The sequence below is a fragment of the Ictalurus furcatus genome, chromosome 16 (genome assembly GCF_023375685.1).
Source record: "Ictalurus furcatus strain D&B chromosome 16, Billie_1.0, whole genome shotgun sequence".
NCBI classification, from domain to species: Eukaryota; Metazoa; Chordata; class Actinopteri; order Siluriformes; family Ictaluridae; genus Ictalurus; species Ictalurus furcatus.
Genome location: NC_071270.1, coordinates 8,212,879 through 8,233,791, shown reverse-complemented (window position 1 = coordinate 8,233,791; position 20,913 = coordinate 8,212,879). Strand labels below are relative to the sequence as shown.

The following is a 20,913-nucleotide window of genomic DNA, read 5'->3' as shown; positions in this document are numbered from 1 at the left end:
AGTATATAATCAGAATGTGATCTTCAGTGGTACAAAATGTTTATTTTATTATTAAAATCTGACAAGTTTTTAGTTTAAACTTCTTTCACCAACACGTTGGTCAATTTTCACTTTGGGTAATGATTAATGGTTACGCTTTTGTTACCTTTAGGTTGAATTATTGTAATGCCTTGCTGTCTTGATGTTCCAATAGGTGCATAAACAAGCACCAGTTATTCCAGAATGCAGTCCTTACTAGAACCAGAAGGTATGACCACATTTCACCTCTCTTATCAGGGCTCTACAGTACGACCATTTCACTCACATTTGCGACTGAAAAGTACTTTGTGCGACTGTGAATAAATATTTATTCATACCGGTACAAGTGACCTGTTCGGAGTTGTATAATACAATCGGAATAAAAACTACAGGAAGTCCAAAACGCATCTACACCGCGCAACAGTTACTTTCACACTGCTTTTCATCATCTCAGTCAACCAAACAAGTGTGTAAATACTGCAGAGAAGCCATTATAATTACAAGAGTAACACTGTACATCATTTGCAACTCTCAACTTCCCGATCTCACAAACCGCCATCCTGCAAAATGACCTGAACCTACTACTATGACCTGCTCACGTAGACACAGCGGCGTTGGGTGGAGTAAATTAATAATAATGCTAATGCTACAAGGTGGGGTTTAATTCAAGCTTTATTAAATAATTCCTCACCAATCATAATCAAAAATAGCAACTTTCAGTCTGTAAACATACAGTACACTGCCGCTCTCTCTTCACTCTCCTTCACCAACTCTAATACACAGTGCACTTTATTTAAGCTCACGGTTGCCAGATATCACTAGAAAAGTCAACTGCAGTTTCCATGTTTTGATTTAATCCCCCCGAAACACAATATTATCAGCAGACATGGCAACACTGTACTGGGGTAACCGATCTAAAAGGAACAAGTGATAAACAAACAAACAAAAAAAACTACTAAAATGTAAAGACAGAAAATGTGCTTACTTATAAATAAATAATTTAATATAAAAAATAGATATAACAACTTCAAAAATATAAATAAAATGAGAAATGAAATAATGTTTAATTACTATGGGTTACATTTAATATCAATTTGACATTAAGCTTAGTTCGCTATTTCCTTAGAAGGCTATTAGCTTTTTTCCTAATATGGATCATTTTTGTGTTAGTCTACTTTTAATTAGGACTCTTTATTGTTTAAGATATTTAAAAATAAATATTTTATGCTGTTCATTTATCAATTAACCAACAGTATTTCTCATTGCTATTATTTTAACTCCATTTTACAGTGACTATGAGCAGAGAGCTTACATTTAACTTTATGACAGACATCCTAATTAAAGCTTAAACAAAAAAGATTGGCATCTGGATCAGTCTCAGTCGTAAAAATACTGATCGGTGCATCCCTAATGAACACCATTAAACTAAAGCGCTTTGCATCTGACGGGTAAATGAACTCACCCAATCGCACCCTATATGAGATTATTCAGATATATACACAATTTACGCAGAGCAGTTTGAGAACTGGCTCCAGCTCAGAACCATGACAGTGGGAAATGTCTAATAGTGTAGCTTTAAATATATTTAAGAGGAGCAGACTGAACATTGAGGTTTACTGTATTTGTTTACAAAGTGGAACAAGTTAACAGTTGTTTGTTGCATATAGTCTGTAAAATTAACTGAAAATATTACATTTAGTTTATCAGAAGAAAAAATTTGTCATGGCTCACACTATGTTCCTAAATTCTGTCATAATTGACAAGCTCAAGTTTTCTCATGCCTACTTGTGTGTTATATTGTGGCACATTAATGTGCCTAAAAAAAAAAAAAAACCTAAACTTCAACTGTGCTCCAAAATTTTTGACTGTGCTCCTAAATTTTTGTAATTAGGAGCACAAGTGCTCCTATAAGAAATTGTTACCGTAGAGACCTGCTTATTACACACAGCATTGGCTCCCAGTAAAATTGTTACCATTGATTATAATATTCTACAACTGATCTATACAGCACTGAATGGTCTCACACCACAGTACCAGAGCAAACTTCTGATTTCTTTTTTTTTTTTTTTTTAATGATCCACCACGATTATGTCAAAAGGTGCAGGCTCTTTGTTGGTACCTACAACAAAGGCTACAGCAGGGGGCAGAGCTTATTCGTACAAAGCCCCACAGTTATGGAACTGGCTTCCAATTAGTGGCTTAGACACTGTCTCAGTGTTTAAGTCTAGGCTGAAAACATATTTGTTTAGTCAAGCCTTTTGTTAATAGCTTTTTTCCTCATGGGTGTGTGTGTTTTGGTAACTGGTTTACTGTTGACCTCTCTCATCAACAAAGTGTTTCCAGCTGCAAAACTGACTCTCACTGGATGTTTTTTTCTTTATTGTACCATTCTGTGTCTAGAGTCTGTGGTGTGTGAAAATCCCAGCAGTTATCGAAATACTCAAACCAGCCCGTCTGGCACCAACAGTTATGCCATGGTCAAAATCAGTGAAATTACATATTTCCCCCATTCTGATGGTTGATGCGAACATTACCCGAAGCTGCTGGCCCATATGTGTATGATTTTATGCACTGCAGCCACACAATTGGCTGATTAGATAATTACATTAATAAATAGGTGTTGCTATTGCTAATGTAAACCTGTACATTCATGCAGTTATCTAATCAGCCAATCATGCAGAAGCACTGTAATGCAAAATATCATGCAGATACAGATCAAGAGCTTCAGTTAATGTTCACATCAAACATCAGAATGAAGAAAAAGTGTGACATCTGTGACTTTGATAGTGGCATAGTTTGAGTATTTGAGAAACTGCTGATCTCCTGGAATTTTCACACACACTCTCTAGAGTTTACACAGAATGTAGAAACAACATTGAGTGAGTGAGCAACAGGTCTGTGGGTGGAATACCTTGTTGATAAGAGAGGTCAGAGAAAAATGGTTCAATCTGCCTTCAAGGATATAGTACAACAGCAGAAGACCACATCAGGTTCTACACCTGTCAGCCAAGAACAAGAATCTGAGGCTACAGTGGGCTCAGGCTCACCCAAACTGGACAGTTGAACATTAGAGGAAAAAAAATACAAAAAAAAAAAAATCACCTGTTTTTGACCCCCAGTCTTCACCTATCCGGTTTCGGTGAGTCTATGCCCATGATAGCCCTAGATTCTTGTTCTTGGCTCACAGGAGTAAAACCAGGGCTGGCTCCACAAGGGGCGATGCCCCCTCACTCAGACTGTCCCGCCCCCTCAGTTAACATGAATGTGAAAAAGGATTTTACAGTATCTCACAAAAGTGAGTACACCCCTCACATTTTTGTAAATATTTGATTATATCTTTTAATGTGACAACAACCCCTAAGTGAAAATGTCCAAATTGGACATTTGGGCCCAATTTGGACATGTCCAAATTGGGCCCCAAAGTGTCCATATTTTGTGTGGCCACCATTATTTTCCACACATGTTACACAAGCTGTACACTCACTACTTTACATTGTAGCAAAGTGTCATTTCTTCAGTGTTGTCACATGAAAATATATAATCAAATATTTACAGAAATGTGAGGGGTGTACTCACTTTTGTGAGATACTTTAAGTAAATTTAAAAAAAAATGTTTTATACATTTAAAACAACAACAACAAAAAAAAAACCCACAGAAACACCCAAGTATATCTGCTTTTTTAGTGTGAATATTAGAATAGCAATATTTTAGTTAAGGGCAGTGTGTTATTGGTTGTCTGGTTAAGCTCGCGCCCTACATCATCCTAGACTCACAATTTACCCGCACAAGAAGCAGCAGCAGAAGCAAGCTATTATTTTCTGCCAATTTCAACATGGACATTCGCAAATGGATTTAAAAAGACTAAACCTCTTACTTCAACCACCTCTGGTCCTGCCTCCACTCAGCCTACCAGCAGCAAGGACTGGCCGTCTAGTGTGCCAGAGGACCTCGGCGGTGACAAGCCAGTCCAGGTTCGTCTCAAGCCGTTTCCAAAGAAACAACAGCATAAGAATTACTGTAAGCGATCTTTTTTGGCGAATTGGTACAAGAGGGGCTGGCTTGAATATTCAGAGCAAGCAGATTTGGCCTTTTGTTTTCCTTGTAGAAAATTTGGAGGGAGTGATTCAGTTTTCACAAGCAGTGGTTTTAGCAAATGGAAGCAGGCTACTGATAAGTCGAAGGGACTTAGCACACATGCCAACAGTAAAGAGCATCAAGCATGCGTGACTATGTGGTAAGAGCAGCAATTGCGATGTTCCACAGGCAAGGAGATTTCAACCCTGGTTAATTCCGACCAGCTTTCTCGAAACCGCTTATATGTGTGTCTGCGACTGTAGACATTATTGAATTCCTCGTCTCAAATGAACTGCCATTAAGGAGTTCGGCTGATTCCGTTGATAACAGAAGTCAAGTGGACAGTGGACCATTTCTCTCTCTATTTGATTACACACCGAGACAAAACCAAGAGCTAGCACAGGCTTTCAGTACAGTTCCAAAAAATGCTACATACACATAACATGATATTCAAAATGATATAATTGAACTGATGAGTATGATCATGACAGAGCAAATCGTTAAAGATGTCGGGGAGTCGTGGTTTACAATTAAGGTGGATGGAACCAAGGACCTGACAGGCACTGAGACTGTCTCTGTAGTTGTTCGTTATGTAGACCATAACTGCACAGTGCAAGAGAGGCTGTTGTCTATGTTGACCACAAACAAGCGTGATGCCCTGTCACTCGCTAACTTGGTGCTTGAAGACCTGTTGAAAATTGGTCTTGACATAAACAAAATACTAAGCCAGGTGTTGTGACGGGGCCAGCATCATGTCTGGAAAAGAAGGCATGCAGAAACCCATTCAAAATAAATTACACAGAGTGCCCTACATTCGTTGTTTCAACCACCAATTACATTTAGTGGTTGTGCATGCTATGTCATCAGAGAGCGAAGTTGGGGATTTTTTTTGACATGTGCAATTCACTTTATACATTTCTGAGAAAGCCCACTATAGCTTCACAGTATAATGGAGAGAACCTTAAAAGGCTACTGAATCAACGGTGGACTGGACACCTTGATACTGTGTCTGTGTTGCTGAAATCACACACCATACTTGCAGAACATACATATGAAGTGACAACAGCTCAATGACAGTTGTAAGGAATGCCTGCTGAATGCTGACTGGCGGAAAGCAGTCATGTTTTAGAAGTAATTCATTGGTGATTAAAAATCCAGTTAGAGATTAGCAAACTGATGCAGCTTGATCAAGCACCTTAGCTCAGTCCCCTATACATGACCATAGCCCAAGCCAGAGCATGTGAGTGAAGCAGAGCAGCGTGACATTCCGCTCCATTGCTCACAGCTCAAGCGAAGGCTCAACTCATGTACCGCTCGCACACACTGGTGAAACATTTGCTCAAATCCCACTCTGACATGAAATTACTCTGTAATATACTTGTTTCTGTTTGTAATACTTTGCTTGAATAAATGGCTCAATTACAGTAGTAAAGATAATGATGATATTTGTGGGTGATAAGTCTGTTACAGGCTGTGCCTTTTATTCATTAAAATTTATTAAATTAAATACTTTACAGATGTATAGCAAGTCCCTTGGTAAACTTACAGTGGCAAGAAAAAGTATGTGAACCTTTTGGAATTTCATGGTTTTCTGAATAAACTTGTCATAAAATGTGATCTGATCTTCATCCAAGTCAAGGGTATTGACAAATATAATGTGCCTAAAATGATAACACAAAATAAATTCTGATCCCTCATCCATATTGAACACACTCATTCAACATTCAAAATGGCAGTGGAAAAAGTAAGTGAACCCTTAGAATTAAGGGGGGTTGATCCCCCCCCTTGGCAGCAATTACCTTAACCAGGCGTTTCCTGTAGTTGTGGATCAGACCTGCACATCATTCAGGATGAATTTTAGCCCATTCTTCCTAGCAGAACTGCTTTAGCTCAGTCATATTCTTTGGACTTCTCATGTGTATGGCTCTCTTCAAGTCATTCCATAGCATCTCTATTGGGTTCAGGTCTGGGCTCGGACTTGAACACTCTAAAAGGTGGATTTTGTTTTTCTGAAGCCATTCTGTTGTGACCTTGCTCCGGTGTTTTGGGTCGTTGTCCTGTTGCATCACTCAACTTCTACACAGTTTCAGCTGACGTACAGACATTCTCACATTATCCTGAAGAATTGTCTGATATACTTGGGAATTCATCTTCCCCTCAATGATTGCAAGCTGGCCAGGCCCTGATGCAGCAAAGCAGGCCCAAATCATGATGTTTCCTCCACCATACTTTATGGTTGGGATGATGTTTCATGATGATATGCCATGCCCTTTCTATGCCAGATGTAGTGCTTTATGGTTTTTCCAAATAGTTCAATCTTAGTTTCATCAATCCACAAAACATTTTGCCAACACCGCTGTAGATTGTCAATGTGCTCTTTTGCAAACTTCAGGCGTGCAGCAAATGTTCTTTTTAGTAAGCAGTGGCTTCCTTCATGGTGTCCTGCCGTAGATACCCTGCTTGTTCAACGTTTTACGTATTGTAGACTCATGAACAGAGATGTTAACCAGTTCCAATGATGCCTTCAAATCTTTGACTGTCATTCGGGGTTGTTTCTTTACCTCATTGAGGAGTCTTCGTTGTGCTCTTTGTCATTTTGACGGGGCACCCACTTCTTGGTAGAGTAGCAACAGTCCCAAAGTGTCTCCATTTCTAGAATATGTGCTGTAGACTGGTGAATTTCTAAAGTCTTTGAAGTCACTTTGTTACCCTTGTAAGCTTTATGTAAATCAACAATTCTTGATCGTAGATCCTCTGAAAGCTCTTTTTGGCGAGGCATGGCTCACATAAGAGTGTGCTTCTTGTGCAGAGCAAACTTCAAAAGTTTGAGGGGTTTTTAATCAGTCAAAGTAGCTGTAGTCCACACCTCCAAACTCATTTTCTTAACGAGACTCCAGGTGTACTAAAACCTACTAAAAACTCCAATTAGCTTTTTTACGGTCATTAACTCAATGGTTCACATACTTTTTCCACAAGCACTATGAGGTTTTTTTGGTTATTCTCAATAAAGACATGAAAGATCAGAATTTCTTTTGTTATTATTTTAGACACATTATATTTGTCAATACCCCTGACTTAGATGAAGATCAGATCACATTTTATGACAAATTTATTCAGAAAACCATGAAATTCCAAAAGGTTCACATACTTTTTCTTGCCACTGTATAAAAGGTAATAAAAAGAAGAATATTTGATATTCGTTAGTCTCAGATTTTTACGGTGCATTTATGTACAAGGTTTGCAACTTCATTAAAACAAATGTTTGAACTCCATAACCATAGACCTACTGCTTATTTCACAGTTTCTCATCGTTTGACCCCAGGTTTGTAACAATTGCTCAAATATCCTAGACTAGTGTGCAAAAGTAGGTTTTGCATATTGTGGAAATTAGCCAAAAAAAAAAAAATCCTCATGGAGGAAATTAGTGGATGTAGTCTAGCTGAACTCAGCAACACCCAAAAAAAGGATTTTGCGTGTAGGACTTGCAGTTCAAGATATAGGACCAAGCATAAACACTTGTGCAACAGCACCACCATCAGGCCAATGCTGATCACTTTTCTATGCTGAGCAACAGTGGGAACTCTGCACCATTTGACAAAGTTTGGTGTTTCCACGACTTACGGTTTAGGCTGCCCTTCAGGTTTTAGCAAAGAATCAGAAAAGTAATCATAATGAAATAAATGATAAATATAGTTCTTGCCAACATACAATCCCCTCCAAACCTATTGGAACAGCAAGGCCAGTTCATTGTTTGCGCTATACACCAAAGACATTTGAGTTTCCGATCAAAAGATGGATGAGACAAGCATTTTGGAATTCAGCTTTATTTCCTGGTATTTACATCTACATTTTGTATCAGACCACCCAATTTTTAGGCAAGCAAAAGTATAGGAACTGATAAGTCTTGACGTAAATGGCAAAATGGCGCACTTGTATAGCTCTTTTATCCAAAGCGCTTTACACTGTGTCTCATTCACGCATTTCACACACACACACACTCACACACCAGTGGTAGCAGAGCTGCCATGCAAGGCACTAACTTGCCATCGGGAGCAACTTGGGGTTCAGCATCTTGCCCAAGGACACTTTGGCATGTGGAGTCTTGTGGGCCGGGAATCGAACCGCCAACCTTACAACTAGTGATTAGTGGACAACCACTCTACCACCACAGCTGCCACGTAAAGTCTTGCATATCCCTTGTTTGAAATAACTGCATCAAGCCTATGACTCACTGACATAACCAAATTGTTCGGGGGGGGCATTCAGTCTCCTCTTCAGGAGGTGAAATGGTCTGGTGATTGACCTGGCATGACCTACCACTTCTTTCCCCCCGATAAAGGCAGTGTGTTTTGGATCACTGCCTTGCTCCATGATCAAAGATCCTCAGGATAAATTTGGATGAATTTCTCAGTAAATTGGCAGACAAAATGCTCCTGTAAACTTCTGAATTCATTCTGCTGCTACAATCATGAGTTACAGCAATAAAAATTAGTGAGCCTGTTCGAGAAGCAGCATGCATGGACATGCATGCAAGCCCAAGTCATGACACTACCTCCACCATGTTTCACAGATGAGCTTGTATGTTTTGGATCATGAGTAGATCCTCTCTTTCTTCACAATTTGGGCTTTCCATCACTTTGGTAGAGGTTAATCTTGGTTCCATGACATTTGTGGCTCACCTCTGTATTTCTTTGCAAATTCCAATCTGGCGTTTTGATTTATACTGCTGATGCGTTCATTGAATCTTTGAAACAGGTAAAGGGTAAAAAAAAGTTGAGAACATTGCGTAGATGGAGAAAACCTGCCTCAACTAGGGGGGTCCGGGGCATGCTCTGAACGGAAATTGTTTTGAAAGATATTTGCTTTACATGCTCATTTTTAGTTACTTTTAAGTATATTTGCATCTCCCTGAAAACTAATTCTAACAGGTAAGGGAACAACAAAAAAAAAGTTTCATGTGTTTTATTTAGCGCAAAACAACTGTACATAAAACACAAAAAAGGATTCAATAGATATGGGAGCTGAATACATCAACAAGACAAAAACAGGAAGACAACAAGACAGACCATGTAAGAAATCAGCTTATGGTAGCTTCTTTATTAACACTCAAAACTGAAGATCACGCTGTTTACTAATACATCAATATGGCATACTTTGTACACAAAAGACCACCTCGTAAGTTAAACCCTACTTCTCCTGTCGTTCAGCCACCAGAATTTCAAGGGCCTGCTTCCTTTGTTTTGTTGGATGTCTCAGCCTTGCCCACTTTTCTTCCTCCAAGGCAACGCTCTTGCTCTCCGCAGCACTACTGGATGACCGCTAACCATACTCCTCAGACCTCCTCCTTCCTTCCATTATACTGCGTTGGTGTCTGGGTTTGTCTTTTACTCCTGCAGATTTAATGTTTTGGCACAGTCTTTTATCCACCTTACCATATTTTGGATCATCACTTCTGCATCTCCACTGCTGTCTTGTTACTGGCCTTCAGGGTGTACTTCACAGTCTGAATTGCATTGAATGTGGGGATGCTCATATTGGTGCTCTTGGAGTCAATTATATCATCCATGCATTTAATGATGACTCCACCAAAGGACCATGGAATATGGACAGAACACCCTTCATAACCTTGCTTAACGCTGGGTACTTTGATGATCCAAAGACATGGGCCATGTCATCACCTTCTCTGAAAGTCGCCAAGCAGGGATCCATATTGTACCTCACAATTTCAAGGTGTACATCACTACCTGTTGCTGTGAGGTGTTGCAAAATGCTGGTCAGCTTCCTCAGGTAAATCCCATCCTGTGAGTGGCCTGTGAGACTGGGGTCCAGGGCAGATAGTGATCACAATACTGAACTCTCTAAAGGCAACTTCTGCTGCAGGTAAAGGCCATTGGTGATGTATGCCTTGGTTAGCTGAATGAGGAAAGTCTGGAACAGCTAAAATGCACAAAACCAAAGTATACATCAATGACTACATATTGTAATACAATGACAACATAATTAAAGTTAAGAAATGTAATTTTGAGATACTAACATGATGTATGGGTTGACTTTCACATTTCTCTACCACGTCACCTTAGAAAAACTGTGCACTAGGCAGTTGGCTGGCTAGCTAACTAATGTACCTTCATTGACCAACACACAACTCACTTTCATACCTTTAATTAACATTATTGGTCAATGTTATTAATAATCATTTTGGACTGCTATAATTAGTAGAAAGAGAGCATCTTACCTCAGGGTCTCCAGACTCCTTGCGCTCATCCTTGTCTCCTCAGTGCATGGGAATGAGGTGCATTGAGCAGTCCATGAAGAACCTGTGCTGCTGTCATGGTCATGCACAAGACGCCTTTTATTTTTTTTTTAATAATTTTATACTACCTTGTATGTCCAAAATGGTCACTTTTCAGAAAACAACTAAAAAAACATATTGTTGCAACATTTTACTAAAATCAAGACTGAATACATTCGGCCAAAATCTCATGTTATAAAAGATGAAGTGCTATGCACAGGCTATTTGAGACAATACTGGCTGATTAGACAGCAATGCTAAGCTAAACTGCAAACTGTTTGCCTTCTCTCTCTTCACCGTTCCCACATCTCAGACCTCAAATACATAAAATATTACCCTTTATAGACATAGTTCTTATAGTAAAGAGTAAGGAAAATGCTGTACTTATTGAAACAACCAGCTCTTTTATTTACCCTTGTAAGATCACCATTTACATTCAGCTCTGCTGTGTGGAAAAAAATAACTGTCACCCTGACCGACAGTGTAGTGTTAACAGGTGAAACTGAAGGCTACAGTGGTGCTTGAAAGTTTGTGAGCCCTTTAGAATTTTCTCTCTCTGCATAAATATGACCTAAAACATCATCAGATTTTCACAAGCCCTAAAAGTAGACAATGAGAACCCATTTAAAGAAATCAGTCAAAAAATTATTTGTTTTGGAAAATTATCCAATATTACATAACTGAGTGGCAAAAGTCTGTGAAACTCTAGGATTAGCAGTCAATTTAAAGTCAGGTGTTTTCAATCAATGGGGTGACAAACAGGTGTGAGTGAGCGCCCTGTTTTATTTAAAGAACAGGGATCTATCAAAGGCTGATCTTCACAACACCTGTCTGTGGAAGTGCATCATGGAGCAAACAAAGGAGATTTGCGAGGAGCACAGAAAGAAACTTGTTGATGGTAATCAGGCTGGAAAATCAACTCTAAAGAGTTTGCACTCCACCAATCCACAGTCAGACAGATTTTGTACAAATGGAGGAAATTCAAGACCATTGCTACCCTCCCCAGAGTGGTCTACCAACAAAGATCACTCCAAGAGCAAGAAGTGTGCGAGGTCACAAACGACCCAGGGTTACGTCTACGTTTTTTCAGTAAATATATTTCCAATGAGGCTATTCATCTGAAATATTCACCAGACTTTGATATTAACTCATGAAATCCACACATTTAAAGAAATCCAAACATTAAAGTCCATAAATGAAGTTGTGTGTAATAAAGAGGAATGACATAGGAAAAAAGTATTTAACATGCCAAGTGAAATTTATTTAATACTTATTGGAGTAGTCTTTCTTTGTAATGACAGCTTCAAGACTTTTCCTGTATGAAGAAATTAATCGGCCACAGTATTCAGGTGTGATTTTGGCCCATTCAACATACTGTCTTTAAATCTTGTTCAATTGGATTCAAGTCAGGTGATTCACTGGGCCACTGAAACACCTTGATTTTTTTTTCTCTGAAACCAATTGGGAGTTTCCTTTGCTGAATGCTTTGGATAGTTGTCATGCTGGAAGGCCCACCCATGTCTCATCATCATCCTGGTGGATGGCAGCAGATCTCCCGGTAAAGGGCTCCATTCATCGTTCCTTCAATTATATGAAGTCTGACAGTACCATGCAATGAAAAACAGCCCCACACCATGACGCTTCCACCTCCAAACTTCACTGTTGGTATAGTGTTTTTAGGGTGATGTGCAGTGCCCTTTCTTCTCCAAACATGGTGTGTAGTATGACCACCAAAAAGTTCAATTTTGCACTCGTCTGACCAGACTAGACTCTCCCAGTATTTCATAGGCTTGTCCAAATGAGTTGTAGCAAACTTTAAATGAGCTTCAATATGCATTTTCTGTAGTAATGGAGTCTTGCTGGGTGAGCGTGCATACTGTAGAGGCCACGGCAGTGGAGTGCATTGCCTATTGTTTTCTCTGTGATGATGGTACCTGCTGCCTCCAAGTGTTTCTGGTGCCCTTTCCGAGTGGTCCTTGGCTTTTGGGTGACTCTGACTATTCTTCTGACTCCCTGGTCAGAAATCTTGCGAGGAGCTCCTGTGTGTGGCCGGTTGATAATGGATTGATGTTGCTTCCACTTGCGGATAATGGCCCCAATGTTGCTTATTGGAGGATTCAGAAGTTTTGAAATACATCTGTATCTGATTCCATCAAAACAATAAGGATGCGAAGGTCTTGGGAGAGTTCTTTGCTTTTATCCATCATGAGTTGTTTCTTGTGTGACACCTTGGTAACGAAAAGCCTTTATATAGACCATCAATTTACTAACCCAGCTGATATTAATTTGCACATATAGGAGGTATAATTACTTATGGATTTCAGCTGGTTCCTTGCCTTACCTTGGAGAACTGCTTTTCTTAGCGTGTTCAATACTATTTTCCTGTGTCATTCCACTTTATTACACATAACTTTATTTATGGACTTTAATTTTGTGAATTCTTTATATTTCTGGATTTCTTGAGTTAATACTGATGTCTGGTGAAAATTTCATGTGAATAACCTCACTGGAAATATATTTACTGAAAAAAATGTTGACGCGTTCAATACTTATTTCCCCAACTGTAAATACCAGGAAGTAAAAACTGAAATTCTAAACTCTTCTCATATTCATCTTTTGATCTCAAACCCAAATGTCTTCAGTCTATAGCAAAAACAAATGAATTGGCCTTGCTGTTCCAATAGATTCAGAGGGGACTGTACATAGAACAAGAGAGAGACCATAGATAAATGGTACTTATAGACCATAAATGAACATACTCATCAAGTTTTGCGATGATAGCTCAATGCAAGCTGTGTGAAATACCCGCTGAAACTGCTGAACGCAGCGATGGAAATCCGTGATGATTTAAAATCCAGTTACAGATAAGCAGTTAAATGCAGCACAACCCTAACCCTAATTTGATCTCAATTGGACTACTGGTTCAGGAAAAACAGCTATTATGACCAACTGATGATTATGCTCCAATCTTTGAAGACATTCTCAGACATTTGTACTGAAAAATTGATTTCAAGTTTGGTTCAAATCCATTTCACTAGTCATGAATTACTACAATTTGAATAATCCAGCTGTGCCTCCTTAGAATTTATTGCTGTATTCCGGGCATATTGTGAATTGATGTGTGGCAGCCATATTGTATACAAAGTTCAACACGTTCTTGGTCATCGATTGGTCTCTTGGCTGGAGATAAATGGTTCTTGAGGCATTTTTGTTCGGGAGAACCCATGGAATGAGAAGCAAAAAGAATTTTCACTATAGCGCCATCATTAGGTCGACCGGGCTCATCATCTCTCTTGCTTCATTAGTGGGAGGGAGAACTATGTACTGACCAAGTTTCATGTCTGTAGGATCTACTTTTTTTGTCTGCACAATTAGTTTTTAGCAGAGAAAAAATTAATAAAAATTAATAAGGGTTCCAAATATAGCCACAAGAAGCGATCTGCAGGGTACAAGCACTCTTCGCAACCATGCCCCCAGTTGCTAGTTCTTGTGAAGATACATAGAACCAGAAAGAAAGAAAGAAACCATTACCATATAGTTCCAGCATCTTTGGTGCTGTAACTCCTAATAATATAAGTATTAACTCAGTACAATGAATTATTGTACTCTCCCACACACTGAGCTGTAGTGTTTGAATACTGTAACTGTTCCATTCAAAGAGTAAGGGCACTGTGTTTTGGTCGGTCTTCACCAACCCTCTGAGATTTTGGTTAACTAGCTGATCTGGTATGGAATGTCTGCTACAGACAATCATATGGGTGGAAATGGCCATGAAGTAGATTCTCATCGCTGTTTCCTGAGTACACTCTGAGCTGGAAAGTTATGGAAGACAGTGTGCAGAGAGGGAGCACTGCTTATTGTACTGTATCTCTTCAGTTATGTTTGAAAATATTCAGGTCTTAAATATCTCACACTCATTTTGGTTATGGTACAAGGGGGGGGTAAAGACCCCCCCAAAACAAACAGTACCGACAAATGTGAACAATGCTACCAGAAGCTGCAATCAGCCTAAGTGCAATTCGATGCTTTAGTCCAGCACTCTTCCAATGCTTCCATTTCCAACAGTGTTAAATATCAGTGACAACACTGTTGTGCTTGTCATCTAGATCACTAACTAGCTGATCTGAGTCTCTGCTGTAATTGTATAGCTGCAATGCATTCTGGAACTTTCCCTTCACCACTTCTACATTGGACATCTCATTAATGATACTGCTGTGTGATGTGTTTCAGGGTGGAGATGCACAACTTTATTTCTAGTCTTGCCTACTCTATGTACAGTATTTGCATATACAATTTTTCCTTCTTATATTTCATATGCCTTTTCCAATTACCCTTTGTGAATGTAAATATTATGCAAGTCAATAAGGCCAAAATTTAGATCTTAGCTTTTTCTTATGTACCTTATCTTGTTAAATTTTTTTGCAATCAATCATTTTGGTAAAGAGTGATTCTACTCTAACCCTGAAAAAAAAAACACAATACAAATAAAAAGGAAAACAAACAACAATTGATACTACATCATAACTTTTCAAAGCATGCAGAGAACAGACCTTATGTCCAGAGGTGTCCTCACTTCGGAAGGCAATTGACTCCAACTGGTTTCCCCTGCTGGTGAGTGCTCTCAGGCCAGGCTCTCTGGCCTCAAAGCCCTTTTCCAAGAAAGCCACGGCTGCTTTAGCAGATTCCTGCACCAGCCTGGCATGCGCTGCTAAACCTGTAGAGTCTACATCACGGCATTCTTGCCCTTTAGCCAAGCCATCCAGCTCTGTAATCACTGAGTGATATACCACAGGGATAAGATACACTTTGAATGCAAAATAGATTGAATCCTCTAATTACTATAAAATCTATTTGGGATATATATTAGAGATGCACCGATGTATAGGCCAACAAAGGTAATAGAAGGCAGAACTATCGGTATCTGCCAATATCACGCGAAATCAGTGGTTCCCAAATTTTTTACAGTGGCGTACCCCCCCCCAGGCATTTAATATCCTTTTGCGTACCCCCTCTCTCAAACTGTGTTGTCTGATGATGGCATCCTCTGTATTTTTTACATTTTTTAAGCCTTTTCCCCAAGCATTACACCAGCTATATCAGCCGCAGCAGGAATAATGTAGTCCTCCACAATAGTATGGGGTTTGCCCGTCTTAGCCACTCTGCAACTCACCATGTAGGATGCTTCCAGACCCTTCCTATTTAGGGTTTCCTATGCTGTTAAGGGTCTTACTAGTCCTGAGCTGTTTTAAATGTCTTTCAAAAAACTCTCGAGGTTTATTAAGCAAAAAGTAAGTAGCATGCTTTGTTTCTAAATGTCTGCACAGAAATGCTGGTTTCATGCAGTTATGAGAGAGCACTTTTGCACATATAACACACTGTGGCTGGGGATTTTCTTCACTGCCAATGTACGTAAAGCCCAAAGAAATATATTTCTCATCATATTTGCGCCTCTTTGATGGTTTCTCTGTGAATTGCTGGTGAAGAAGAGGTGGCGTTTTGACTATGGATACATCGCTGTCTGTATCAGCGTGAACTGAGCTAGTAGCAGTGGGTACACTTACGCTTGCTACAGACGCGCTATTAGAGGGATCTGGGTCACTGCTGTCAGAGGACTGTGGATCAGCGGTGCTGGAAGTAGAGGTGCTTACTGTGGTTCCGGGCCGAGTTCTTTGTACTTCTCCATTTTAATGTTACGAGCTATTACTTAACTTCATCATATAGCCATGTGTTGGCGATAAATGACATGCAGTGAAATGCGCACTGACGCATGACTGAGTGGATGCAGTTTTGACCACGAAAAACAGGATAATTTGATTGGATGTCATGTATTTGACCTACAGAACATTGCAGTTTTGCTGTTTGTACACATAGGGGGCGGGGCACAAGTTCATTTTTTGGCCGTGGGAAAAACATGAATTAGAATTTTAATATTATTTAGTGAGGCAGAATTAAATGAACAGTAAATCTCAGCATTTTGCTCCTCCCCTCCATCACCTCGCGTACCCCAGTTGCATCTCTAATGTATAGCATCTCTAATCCCAGGTGCATCTCATATATTATATATATATATATACACACACACACATACACTTTAGATAGATATATAGATACACATACAGTTGCAATCAAAATTATTCAACCCCCATTGCAAATCAGGTTTATTGTCAAAATTTACAGACTTTCAGCTGTTTGCAATGTGCAAACCAAACAAAAGCAATTGAAATAGTTCGACACAATGAATGCTTCAAGTGGTTTCCCCAAATTCAACTGAAAATACAACTTATAACGACTTCTCCAGTTTGAAAATTAGTCAACCCCCTGAAAAAAATCCCTCACAACAGCACAAATCTGATAAACAGGTGTTGTCTCAAGCACACCTGATGCAATTAATCAAGGGCTTCATTAGTTGCACCAGGTGTGCTTGAGCTGGAACAAATGAAATATCTGAACTGACTAGGGGCAGAAAATACATAAATTACCTGGATGGTGCAGAAAAGGAAGCTATCAATAGCCGGGTTTCCATTGCATTTTTGCGCAAAATGAAAGCGATATTTTAAGAATGGTGACAAAACATAAATGCAAATGGTCTGCGTTTCCATTAAATCATGTTATGCTATAAAATCTGGGTTTTCTCCTCTCACCTGTCATTACAATTAAACATGGTGACGAATCTCCAAGATCTGATGAGTGTTGGCACGGTGATTTCAATTGCATCCACCGCAATAGCCATGGTAGTGTTTAACAGAAGGCGACGAGGGCATGTACTGCACGCAATCATGGAAAGGCAAGCCCCTTATACCTGGCAGCGGCCACATATCCAGGATTTTTGGGAGATCACAGTCTGCAAAGATTTTACAAAGGTCCTGTGGAACCAAAACTTCAAAATGATTCGCTTAACATTTGACGAGTTATGCAACAAAATAGGACCGCTCTTGGCGCCAGTCATATCATGCATGAGGAAGCCAGTTCTGACAGAGAAGCGAATAGCCATCGGCATGCGAGAAATGTGTTTCCATTTCATTTACAAACACACAAAAGTGTGTCAAGTATAAACTTTGTCATATTTGAGTTTTTTCAAAATTCATGTGTTTCCATTACTCGTTTTTTAGTATGCAATTTCAAATTGCGAATTAAGCAGGTTAATGGAAACGCAGCTAATGGCTGCATGAACTATTTCAACTACTTGTGTTTGATTTGTTGCAAACAGCTGAAAGTCTGTAAATTTTGACAATCTGACTTGCAATGGGGGTTGAATAATTTTGATTGCAACCTTAATATAAATTTTTATATAATTTTTAAGTACTGACTGACCTATCAGTGGTACCACCAGTATGTATGTGCCACACGTTAGCAGCTTTTTTAATCCCTCCAGGTGGTCGATAAAGCAGTTGGTGTCAGGGACAAGATAGAAAGGCCTGATCTCCAGCTCCAACTGGCTTCCAGTTTGTAGCACGGCCTGATGTGAATACAGACAGTTAATATGTAGTTAAAATGGGTGGAACAAAAGCAACTTATTTTGTGAAATAACCACACCTTTATTTTGTCTCTCCGTTTCTGTTGTTCTGCTAGTTTGTGAACTAAAGCATAGCGCCGAGCTCTCAGCTCTCGGATATCATTCTCATTTTCCTGTTCATCCATCCCTTCATCCAGCTCTCCTTCCGATGTGGACAGTGACGTCTCCTCAGTGATTACACTGTTGTCCTGAAAAGCACATGTGCATATATACAGTCATACATACAGACCTTTTGTTTTTGCTATACAAAAGATCAAAAGATGAATTAGATGACAGATCAGAATTTCAGCTTTAATTTCCTGATTTATATTTACATATAAATATATTAAACAACTTACAACACAACACCTTTTGTTTGAACCCACCCTTTTTTTAAAGTGATCTAAAATATTGGAACATGTGACTGTTTTTTGTTGCCCAGGTGTGCCCTGTTAAATAGATTGTAATTATTTAAACAATACAACTTCATCAATGGGAAAAACAAAGTGGAAGGTTTTAAACTTGCCAAGTCAATCACCAGACATTAACCGAATTGAACATGAATTTCAGATCTTGAAGGAGACTGAAGAGAGTTATTTGTATTAGAGCTGCAACAACTAATTGATAAAATTGATAATAATCAATTATGAAAATCATCAAAGAATCTTATTATCACTTAGTTGGTCTGAGAAAGGCATGGAGCACATTTACTCATTGTGTTACTTCTGTTCTGAAAAAAAGTTGTGTCCCAAATGATGCACTATACACTGTGCACTTACCAACTAGTATATAAATTTTAGAAGGGTAGTATCTATCTGTAAGTGATCTATCTGTAACAAGGCCGCATTGCTCCTCACTCGCAATATAGACGCATTGATAAACAGAGGAAGCGCAAGTGAGATCTGGAATGTCAAATTAAAACAGTATGATCAAAGTAAACATAAATAAAACATTATGCCTAAAAGCAGTGGGTAAGAGAAACTGTAAGTGAAGGTGAGATTTTATTATTAATTTAGGACTGTAGTTTTATACTGTTAAATATAAAACACACACAAGATGTTGGAAACATTCCTTTGAGATTCTGGTCCATGTTGACATGATTGCATCACACAATTCCTGCATAGAAACTACCTAGTTTGAGATGACTTTTGCTTTGTGACATGGTGCATTATCATGCTAGAAGTAGCCATTAGAAGATGGGTAACTAGTGGCCATGAAGGGTTGCACATGGACAGAAATACTCAAATAAATGAGTACAGCAATACTCAAATAAAAGAAAACATTCCCCAAACCATTATACCACCTCCACCAGCCTGGACTGTTAACTGGACTGTTAAGGTAAGTTAACCTACATTTTTCCAGTCTTCAGCTGTCCAGCTTTTTTTTGTGCCCACTGTAACCTCAGCTTTCTGTTCTTGGCTGACAGAACTGGAACCCGACACAGTCTTCTGCTGTTATAGCCCATCTGCACCATGGTCAAAATCATGGAGATCACATGCATCCCCCCCCCCCCCCTTTCTCATGGTTGATGTTGGCCTGTGTCTGCATGATTTTATGCACTGCAGGTACACTACTGGCTGATTAGATGAATGAGCAGGTGTTCCTAACAATGAGCTCAATGAGAGTATAGGTCTAATAAGTACTATTTTATATATTTATGTACATACATATACATAAACAAACACACACACACACACACACACACACACACACACACACACACAGTATCTCACAAAAGTGAGTACACCCCTCACATTTTTGTAAATATTTGATTATATCTTTTCATGTGACAACACTGAAGAAATGACACTTTGCTACAATGTAAAGTAGTGAGTGTACAGCTTGTGTAACAGTGTAAATTTGCTGTCCCCTCAAAATAACAACACACAGCCATTAATGTCTAAACCGCTGGCAACAAAAGTGAGTACACCCCTAAATGAAAATGTCCAAATTGGGCCCAAAGTGTCAATATTTTGTGTGGCCACCATTATTTTCCAGCACTGCCTTAACCCTCTTGGGCATGGAGCTCACCAGAGCTTCACAGGTTGCCACTGGAGTCCTCTTCCACTCCTCCATGACGACATCACAGAGCTGGTGGATGTTAGAGACCTTGTGCTCCTCCACCTTCCGTTTGAGGATGCCCCACAGATGCTCAATAGGGTTTAGGTCTGGAGACATGCTTGGCCAGCCAGTGGTCATCGAAGAGTTGTATTTGGGGTCGTTATCATGCTGGAATACTGCCCTGCGGCCCAGTCCCTGAAGGGAGGGGCTCATGCTCTGCTTCAGTATGTCACAGTACATGTTGGCATTCATGGTTCCCTCAATGAACTGTAGCTCCCCAGTGTCCTTAGTCTGCTTGTCTTCAGCAAACTGTTTGCGGGCTTTCTTGTGCATCATCATTAGAAGAGGCTTCCTTCTGGGACGACAGCCATGCAGACCAATTTGATGCAGAGTGCGGTGTATGGTCTGAGCACTGACAGGCTGACCCCCGACCCCTTCAACCTCTGCAGCAATGCTGGCAGCACTCATATGTCTATTTCCCAAAGACAACCTCTGGATATGACGCTGAGCACGTGCACTCAACTTCTTTGGTCGACCATGGCGAGGCATGTTCTGAGTGGAACCTGTCCTGTTAAACTGCTGTATGGTCTTGGCCACTGTGCTGCAGCTCAGTATCAGGGTCTTAGCAATCTTCTTATAACCTGGGCCATATTTATGTAGAGCAACAATTCTTTTTTCTGATCCTCAGAGAGTTCTTTGCCATGAGGTGCCATGTTGAACTTCCAGTGACCAGTATGAGGGAGTGTGAAAACAATGACACCAAATTTAACACACCTGCTCCCCATTCACACCTGAGACCTTGTAACACTAACAAGTCACATGACACCGGGGAGGGAAAATGGCTACTTGGGCCCAATTTGGACATTTTCACTTAGGGGTGTACTCACTTTTGTTGCCAGTGGTTTAGACATTAATGGCTGTGTGTTGAGTCATTTTGAGGGGACAGCAAATTTACACTGTTACACAAGCCGTACA

At 39.7% G+C, this 20,913-nt stretch overlaps 1 protein-coding gene across 10 annotated transcripts in view; it reads right to left on the bottom strand.

Moving 5' to 3' along the window:
- Positions 1-20,913, bottom strand: part of smg6 (SMG6 nonsense mediated mRNA decay factor) — a 47,175-nt gene that overhangs the window by 2,608 nt on the left and 23,654 nt on the right. For 6 of the 10 annotated variants that reach the window (XM_053645716.1, XM_053645714.1, XM_053645713.1 and 3 more), the window contains 3 exons: positions 17,919-18,086; positions 17,697-17,841; positions 14,936-15,159 (listed from right to left, as the gene is read on the bottom strand). In XM_053645716.1, coding sequence (XP_053501691.1) covers positions 14,936-15,159; positions 17,697-17,841; positions 17,919-18,086 — 537 coding nt within the window. The other 4 variants (XM_053645718.1, XM_053645717.1, XM_053645719.1 and 1 more) reach the window with 4 other exon arrangements.